We start from the raw sequence: 9,973 nt of genomic DNA, 5'->3' as shown, positions 1-9,973 counted from the left end.
TTCTCAAGTGTGCTGACTACACAGATGGCAGCCAGCCGACTGCAGAGGGTACACAAGTGGCCTTCAGAATTAAGACTGGAAGTTTGGAGCTTCTGTTGCTGTGCCTATGACCACTGGCCTCTGAACTCCAGAGCTACCAAGGCCCCAAGTTGCCCACAATGACATGAATGAACAGTGGTGGGACTCAGTACTAGATTCTACTAAAACTCACTGCAAAAATGAAAAGGACTGGACTGGCTATTTCCTATTAAATCAATTTTTAATATATTTAGTAATATCTTGCCATACATACTAAAGTATGTAATAGCATCTCTAAATAATATTAGTGTGAATAAATTCAGAAAGATTTTGTTAAAGGAAGCACTCAAGAAAATTTGATTTAAAGGGGGCCAGAGTCAGAAAACATAACCTGCACACAATCTGTACTTATGCACATGTGCATGCATGTACACCCCCCCACACGCACACACAGCCATGCACCCATACACATGCATATATGCGCACATACATATATACAATTAAACACAAACTTTCTCCCCAGGAAATGGTTCCTTCCTATCAGACACAAGATCCGGGCTACAACTATTGTTCTTCAGCAACATAAAACTCATGGAGTTTTCCAAGAGAGATAACCTTCTCACCTGAAACAGGGATGAAGGAATACATACATCCAGAAGTCACTCAATGAATATTTACCTTAGTACATATGCTATGCACATGCTCTTACTCAAAGGGCTGTCTGTGTATGCTAACATCCCTTTCTGACATTTTCTTTCTACATATTTATCCGTAAATAACCTCTACATAGAAAAGACCTTTACCACATATGAATCCTTTAGGAGATACATAAAACCATATATACACATATATGTATATATATATATATATATATATATATATATATATATATACATATACATATAAAGAATCCTAATCTGAAAAACAACACTTCAGTACAGATTGTCTAGGTATACAGATATAAAATCATATACAGCTTTAATATCTGTAAACATTGGAGTGATGCAATGAGCTACTCCAATATCACTATTGTTCAGAGTTTCTGGCCCCACCCTGGGAAAGAGGGCAAGGGTGCATGCATGACCTGGTTTGTGCTTGGCAGTTTACTGATGGGGAGTAAAGGGGAGAAAAATATCTCTGAGCTAGCTGACTCATGCTCCTAAGGTCCTTCTATCTCCTACTCCCTTGCGTGACTTCCCCAAGAACAGAAAGACACACCTCATGCTTTACAATTTACTTATATTGTGCAATCCGTGTGTGCCCATTGCCCTTAGAGACCAGAAGAAGGGCATCAGACCCTCTAGGACTGTGGCTGCAGAGGATGAGCCCCTGTGTGTGTGTGTAGAGAATTGCACCAGATCCTCTAGAACAGCACTTACCCCTGAGCCTTCCCGCTGCCCCCATTCCTCACCTTGACACAGATAAATCTGTAGTCCTCTACTTTGTAGAAGGAACATTATTTCACTGAGTCTAAGAAGTTTCTTTTCACATGAAAATATGCCAATTTGTGAGAAAATGTGGCTCAGTTACAAGGTCTGCTGGACCTTAGAAGTGGCCAGAACCACAGTCAGCAAAGCACAACCCATCCCTAACCAAGCTATGCACTGAGATACGACACCAGAGATTAGGTACGATGTACTCGCCAAGAATGTTACCCTCAAAACTCCATTCAGTGGACTCCTGAATAGGGAAAGTTAGGTTCTCCTGTAACTTTCCTTGTCAATGACAATCTTCAATCTGTGGTCCAGATCCTCCTGAGTGTGAGACATTGACTAAGACTTTACCATAGAATTCAGAGATTGCACCAGGTGCCAACTCACCACTCATGCCCTCTGTGGCTGAGTTTCTCTGCATGGTAAACCAGTGATAGTCATCTATGGGCACCAGCATCAGTCTGCCTGCCTGGGCAAAGCCAGAGGCCAGCAGCAGACACATAAACAGAGAGAGAGAGAGAGAGAGAGAGAGAGAGAGAGAGAGAGAGAGAGAGAGAGAGAGAGAGAGAGAGGCTGGAAACCCTCCAGGAGCTGTCAGAGGAGCAACGCCTTAGGCAATCCAGCCTTGGTTCTTTGCTGTTCTGATTCATCCTGGAGGATCAAACCTTCCCTTGTGGAGGGCATGGACTCACAAGTCATCGGGGCACTCACCCAGACAGTGGGTACCGAGAAGGGAAATAAGAAATGAACAGTTTTCACTGGGATACCTACTTATATGTTTACATAAAAAGAAAAGCTTAAACTGTTAGTACTGGATGGAGATGGGCAATGTGCCATAGGGCAATTTACAAACCATTGTGAAGAAATGTGTGAGACAACAAGGATTCCAAAAACAGCAGAAAGTGAATTAACAAACAAACAAACAAACAAACACCTTTGCATTTCTAGAACTGGTCTCAAAGCAAAGTGGGAACAAGCCTCTTCAGACAACCATACTCTTTGCTCACAAAGGACAGCTGCCTCTGCTTCCAAGGCACTGGGCCAGGGGAGATAATTAGCACAGATGTTTTCCCTTCCCAACACCATGCACAGGCTTGCCACAGACAGTGAAAAACTCTTCTGGGATAGGTACATCCACATCACAGCTCCTGCCCATTGTGGAAGAGGGCTAACAAAGGCGGTAACAGTCAAAACACCAGGAAGTCTGTGGTGAACCGGTCTCTGCATAAATGAAACTAGAACAATGGCACTAACAATGGCTATGCCAATGTGGAAGGGGGAAAATTTCTCAGGGTCTCAGCCCTAGGCAAAGAACTACAGGCTACTGGGAGAGTTGGCCTCTCCCAGGCACGAGTCCTTTATTGACTGTCCAATACCAAGTGTTCAGCCCTGATACCAAATACACACAAACAACAAAAACAGACTCAGCAGCCTATACCTGCACTTTTGTGAAACACACACACATATGTAACAATAATTACCAAAGGAGAAGAGGGTATAAGATTGAGAGTGGGAAAACACAGGTAGGGTGGAGAGAAGATAGGAGGGGAGTCATGATGTAATTCTATTCTGTTTGAAATTGGAAAAAAAAAGTGAACAAAAAATATAATCACCATTACAGGAATTTAAACACCCACACAGCATAAGTGATGAAACCATTCAGATATTTGAGATTCAGAGAAAGTAAAACATGGTGAAATCTAAAATATTTTAAGAAAAAGTTACCATTCAAAGCAAAAGGGAAAATTAACTAATTTATACTCCCACAAATAAAAACCATGTAGATCAAAAGAAAACAGCCAGAAAAGAATCAACAAGGAACAAAGAAACAAACAAACAACCCTAAAAAGCATGCAGCACATACATGAAAGTCTGAGTGTTACTATCCCCAAATGAGACAGGGTCATTGCTAACTTTGGTTAAACATGTGAGTGTATAATTTCCCATGGATGAAATGCGAATGGCCCAGCTGGCTAAGGAAACAGATGCCAGAGGCTGAAGCAGCTCCACAGAAAGAGGGAGAGGACAAGAATGAGCAAAGTGACCAATATTTTTACTGTGTCTCTCACTCTTTTGTCAAAAGCAATGCAGGCTGGTGATTATAAACGAGAATGTCAGCGTTACACACACATCCTTAAGCAAGATTTATCAGCTGAACAAATGCACAACTAAGTGTGAATGTTTAAAAGAAATCCATCAAAAGAACTGAAAAAGAAGAACATAAATGCCAAACCACCGTCCAGCAAGGAATAACTTCATCATCCAAAGCTGACCTCATCATGTGCTAAAGGAAAGATGGTGTACCTTGGAAAGTGGCTTTCCCTGGTGGCAGTTGATTCCACCAATGTAGATCACATTGGGCATCACAGGTCTGGGGAACTCCAAAGTAAAGTCTGTGCGTAACAACCAAATGGACACTGGGCTGAAGAGGTCTGTCATAGTCACCGGGGTCTGGAGAACTTCAGAGGCAATATCTGCAGCACTTTTGAAAAACTTATGACAAAATGCACGCTCCCCCATGTAGGCCAAAAGGTTCTGAGTTCTTTCCTTGAAAGTCATGGTGTCTGTGAGTTTCGAGAGCATTCTGGGGATATAAGAAGGAGGACTGGGGCACTGGGCAGCATCTTCAAGATAATAACAAAATATTCCTCTGCTGAAGACCACTGACGGGAGAGAAAAGTACTTAGCTATAGTTAAGCCGCACACATCGAAAGGATCCAGAAACACAGCATCGAAAGAAGTCTGCTTCAAGTACTCCACTAACTTCTTGTCGTTAAACAAACTCTTACAGTGTGAAAACAGTAATTCGAAGAAACCTTTGGCTGGAGAGTCTAAAAAAGGAAGTATGCCTCCCTCCTGCTGACTTTTCCATTGTTCATCAATAAAAATCTTGAACTCCCGGTTTAGATCCTCCTGAGTGTGTGAAACTGCATACGTTTTCACTGCAAAATTCAATGGTTTTCCCAGCTGCCAACTCACCTCCGGAACAACCACTACGACCTCATGGCCTTTGTGAATGAGTTTCTCCACAACCATCTGCATGGTGAACCAGTGGCTCCCATCCATGGGCACCACCAGCAGCCTGCCTGCCTGGGCCAAGCCAGAGGCCAGCAGCAGGCACACACAGAGAGGAAGGGAGGCTGGAAAAACTGCAGGAGCCATGGCAGAAGTGCAGCCTAAGGCAATCCTGCTGCTGAGACTCAGCACTGAAGAGGAAGTGTGAGCCAGAGAGAAATCTACGCAGGAGGGCGTGTGCTCACAGCCCTTTAGGAGAATGATTTACTGAGGAGAACAGTAAAATATGAGCAAGCATGATTAAGGAACATGCTTGTTTCCTGAGAAGAAGGTCTTCTGACCCTTTTTGGGGGTAGAATCACACAATGTGAGCTTAGAAATAGTTATGAGGAAGTACACTAGACCCTAAGGAGTCGAAATGCTTATACAAAAGGAAGCAAGTTTCAAAGCAGCTTACATTTCTAGGATTGGTCTCAAAGCAAAATCTGAACACTTTTTTAGGTGACCTGACTGACTCTGTTTCAAAGGGCTATTCTGCCTCTGCTTCCAAGGCAAAAGGGGACATTCTAGAGCCTGTCCTCCCAAGAGACAGAGAATCAACTCTGCCAGACAGCAAGGCTGCTGTCTCTGTGCACACATTGGCTTTCTTGTTCCATTTTCAAACACTCTTTCATCTGCCTTGCTGACTCGAGACTGACAACAGTCTCCACAGACCAATCCAGGGACTTAAAGGAAGGTGACCATCAACCTCCTTACAAAATCCCCTCTGAGTCACTGGAAGCCATAGGCAGACATTCTCTGTGAAGAAGCAGAGAGAGCTCTGCTGTGATGCCCCTCAGTAGCCCAGGGACCTTCTCCACAGAGCAATGGCTCTGTCTCCCATGGCACTGCAGCATCTGCAGGGTTGCTTCCACCTTGTGGCTACTTGGAACAGTGGTGCCATCAGTACCACATGCAGGGTCTTCTCAGGAATTGATCTCAAGTCCTTCAACCAGGATTAAGGCTGCTCGCTCAGGAGGAAGTTCTAGTGCTCACTGCTAAGAAACTATTAGACAGCTCTATGAGGGGCGGTAGCATTTTAATTTCCCTCCAGGCCTCCATTACTGCCTGGCCTCCACATCAACTCTGAAGCTATTTTTACTTCTCTTTAGTGTACTCCTCCTGGTGCTGGGCATGACATCTTGTAGATCTTGTGGGTTCTGCTTGCATTTTGTAACCACCCCCATCTCCTGCCTGATCTTGCCAGGACAGGAGAACAACACTTGAATTTGAAAGACTTGACACTGGAGTCGCTAATCTTCAGAAATACCACTGTCTCCCTTTCCCATCAATTGGTTGAAAATCTCTCATTCACCAAATACACAAGAATGTGAGACAAATACTCACCTAGAACAAAGCCTTTGACTCTCAGCACAGCCTGGTTTCAGAAGAGTTGCTCTAAATAGACAGAAGCCCCTGGAGCTGCATAGACACTGGGTCTGGTTAACTTCACTATGTGATGTTTTGATTTATCTGCAAGGTTTTGGGTTTTGTTTTGAATTCTGTTTTGGCGGTTTTTTATTTGTTTGTTTGTTTGTTTTGTTTTGTTTTGCTTGTTTGGGACAGGGTTTCTCTGTGTAGCTCTGGCTACCGTGGAACTCCCTCTGTAGACCAGGCTGATGTTGAACTCAGATATCCAGCAGCCTGAGCCTCATGAGTGCCAGGATGAAAAGCATGCACCATCAGTCACCCTTGGCATATTTACATAGATTTTAAATTATTAACATTTATTTAAAATTTTGAAAAGTTGGGTATATCACAGAGTATTTTGTAGATTTTTAGGTATTATTTATTATTTATGTGTGTGTGTGTGTGTGTGTGTGTGTGTGTGTGTTTTGCCTCCACATATGTATGTGCACCACATGTATGCAGTGTCCATAGAGACCAGAAGAAATCTATGGGCCTGGAGTTACTTTACAAGTTGCGAGGAATTAAATCTGGGTTCTTCTGAGAAGTGAGTGTTATTCTCAACCACTGAATCACATCTCCAGCCCCATGAATTATTTTCAGTGATTATGACAATATGTATAGTTTGTTGTTATACCAATTATTTTAATATTAAACGTATTTTTCATTCTGACAAATTTCGAAAACTATGTTGTTAATGAATGCATGTATTTTACTTGCTAAAATGTTAGATACATTTTACACAAATGATTCCAAGTAAGCATCTTTCTATTCTATTCTATTATTGTTTTAAAGATAAACAAAGTCTTTAAAATGCTAGTCATAAATTAGTAAGAATTAAAGTGTACAGGTTTGCTGTTATAAAACTTATCCAGAGAAAGAAATGGAGTTTTGGACCTGAATTCACCTGAATCCTAAATGAAACAACTTAAAGCAGCAGCTCACTCTAAAGTCTTTAAGGCTGCCTTAGTTAGGGTTTCTGTTGCTGTGACAAAAGACCATGACCAAAAGCAACGTGGCAAGGAAAGGGTTTTGTTTTGTTTTGTTTTGTTTTGTTTTGTTTTGTTTTGTTTTGTTTTGTTTTAGCTTTCCACTCTCAGGGTACAGTATCTGTAAAGGTAGATAGGGTGGGAAATCCAGCCAGGAATCTGAAGGCCATAACTGCAGTAGAAGCCAAGGATGAATGCTCTTAACTGGCTTGATCCTCATGGCTTCTTCAGCCTCCTTCCCGATACAACCCAGAACCACACCTCCCATGGCCTGGGCCCTGCCTCCCATGGCCTGGGCCCTGCCTGACTGGTCACTGGTGAAGAAAATGCAGCACAGGCTTGCCTAAGGCCAGTCTTAGGGAAGTTGTTTCTCAGTGGTGGTTCCCTTTTCTCAAGTAACTCCAACTGCTATCCAGTCGATCCAACCAGCCAGGACAGGGGCACATATTCCAAAATAATTTGTACCATAATGGTAGGGAATTGGCATGTTATATGTGTACCCAATAAATCTTATTCACTAATAAAGAAACTTACTTAGTAGCATGATTAGGCAGAATATAAAAAGATAAAGGTATACTTTAACCACTTCAAAACCAAAATAAACTAATCTGTAACCCACAACATTAAATAACAAAAGCCTAAAAATACATTTTAATGATGAAGATAAAGTTTGTCTACAACATACATTTTTTAAGTACAAAAGTTTATGGCTGGAATGAAATGAAATCTAAATATGTAAAATAGAAATATGTTCCAGACCAAAGAGACAATATCCAAACAAACCAGAATTTCTCCAGTTAATGAAAGCATTTTATGTAATATGCACACTGCCCTGATGTTTGTTTTCATTTGTAGAGCTCAACAGAACAATTTTCAAGAATTTATTTTTAATTATGAATATATGTGTGTCTCTATGGGTGTGTGCACAGGCTTGTGAAGGTACCCACAGTGGCCAAAATCAGGTGTTAGTTTCTTGGAGATGAAGTTACAGTTGGTTGTGAGCAGCCTGACATGGGGGTTGAGAAGGAAGCCTGGGTCCTCTGCAGAAGCAGCAACAGCTCCCAGCTGCTGAGCTGCCTCAACAAACCCATTTTTAAGTTGTAAGGGAGACTATATCGTGTGACTCACCAACACAATTTGTGTACTGGCTGGTTTTGTGGGTCAACTTGACAAAATTGGAGTTATCACAGAAAAAGGAGCCTCCCTTGAGGAAATGCCTCCATGAGATCCGGCTGTAAGGCATTTTCTCAGTTAGTGTCAAGGGTGGGAGGGCCCATTGTACATGGTGCCATCCCTGGCCTGGTAGTCCTGGGTTCTATAAGAAAGCAAGCTGAACAAGCCGAGGGAAGCAAGCCAGTAAGCAGCACCCCTCCATGGCCTCTGCATCAGCTCCTGCCCCCAAGTTCCTGCCCTGTGTGAGTTCCTATCCTGACTTCCTTTGGTGATGAACAGCAATGTGGAAGTGTAAGCTGAATAAACCCTTCCCTCCACAACTTGCTTCTTGGTCATAATGTTTTGGGCAGGAATACAAAACCTGACTAAGACAATTTGGATATCAGTAAGCATGGGACTCATACTACTAAAGATACTAAAACCTACCACAGAAGCATGTGAGTTTAGCCAAACTAAGAGGCTTGAAGCAGACAGAAATAAAAATGAAAAAATTAAGGCCTGACAAAGAGTCCATGAACGAAGTACGAGTGCCTTCTGAAATGATGGTAGTGAACTGCTAACAGCTAAATTCAGACACCTATACTTTGTGATAGGGGTCAAGCTCTCAGAAAAATGCTGTCAGCCATAGAGAAATTGAAAACACTCACATATGGGATGAGGTTGTGGGTTTGGGAACAGCAAACATGTACTGAAGTACAGAAGAAGGTTTTAAAGAAAAAAGCTAACATTTAAAACAAAAGGAAAAGTTAACCAATTTGGATGCTCCAAATAAAAACCATTTCAATTAAAAGATAAATAGCCATAGATCCAGAGGGATAGAAGTAACTCAGGGGTTAGGAGATACGGCTGCCTTTCCAGAGGACCCAGGCTCAATTCACAGATCCCACATAGGAGCTCACAGCCATCTGCAACTCCAGTTCCAGGGTATCCATCCCAAGCCTTCTTCTGGCTTCTGTGTGTACTACATGCACATGGTATCCATACAGGAAAACAAACCTCCTTACACATAAAAATGGAAAGATAAACAGCAAAGAAAAAGGTGCAGCACATATTTGAAGGACTAAGTGTTAATGTTCCTGAACTCTAGAGGCTGGCAGCAACTGGAAAGATTGGTTAAAAGGATGCCAATGTGTAATTCACCAAGGAGGAAATATGTGAATGTCCCAACTACCTACTGAAATAGCTAGTGAACGCGGAAGCCTCAACACAGAAGGTTTCATTGCCAAAGTTCACAAGAGTTTTCAAGTTGGACAACATGCAGAGAAGCAGGGGGCATGGGAAACTCTCATACACAATGACCACTAGTGGTGAACTGCTCGAAGTTTGGAAAGCAATTATCCAGGTGCCCAGAAATGTGCTGTGTGCATACCTAGCCCCAAGCACTCTGCCCCTGAGGCTCTGTGCTGCTGAGAAAATAGCAGGATTAGGAAAGTCTCTGTGTTTAAGAAAGGTTTAAGGAGCCAGGAGATGGTGGTGTACACCTTTAGTCTCAGCACTCTGGAGGCAGAAGCAGGAGGATTTCCTAATTTGAAGTCAGGTTGATTTAGAGAGTGAATTTCAGGACAGCTAGGAGGCTAGGAGTACACAGAGAGACCTGTATAGAAAGCAAGCAAGCAAGCAATAAAAGAAAGGAAGGAAGGAAGGGAAGAAGGGAGAGAGAGAGAGAGAGAGAGAGAGAGAGAGAGAGAGAGAGAGAGAGAAGGCCAGATGTGGTGGCGCCTTTAATCCCAGCATTTGGGAGGCAGAGGCAGGTGAATTTCTGAGTTCGAGGCCAGCCTGGTCTACAGAGTGATTTCCAGCCAGGGCTACACAGAAAAACCCTGTCTCAAAAAAAGAAAAAAAAAAAAAAAAAGAAAAGGAAAGAAAGAAAGAAAGAAAGAAAGAAAGAAAGAAAGAAAG

The 9,973-nt window shown here is 42.5% G+C and overlaps 1 protein-coding gene across 1 annotated transcript; it reads right to left on the bottom strand.

The window, feature by feature from the left end:
* Positions 1 to 955: 955 nt before the first annotated feature.
* LOC110288989 (UDP-glucuronosyltransferase 1A7) lies at positions 956 to 9,900 on the bottom strand. Its single transcript, XM_085839259.1, has one exon. It carries the CDS (start codon positions 4,611 to 4,613, stop codon positions 3,729 to 3,731), a length of 885 nt encoding a protein of 294 aa, XP_085695385.1. The 5' UTR covers positions 4,614 to 9,900; the 3' UTR covers positions 956 to 3,728.
* Between the last annotated feature and the right edge of the window lie 73 nt (positions 9,901 to 9,973).

This window comes from Mus caroli, unplaced genomic scaffold (assembly GCF_978045245.1).
Source record: "Mus caroli unplaced genomic scaffold, Mus_caroli_1 scaffold_1, whole genome shotgun sequence".
Classification (NCBI taxonomy): Eukaryota; Metazoa; Chordata; class Mammalia; order Rodentia; family Muridae; genus Mus; species Mus caroli.
The sequence above is the reverse complement of the archived record's forward strand: the minus strand, read 5'-3'. Positions and strand labels throughout refer to the sequence as shown.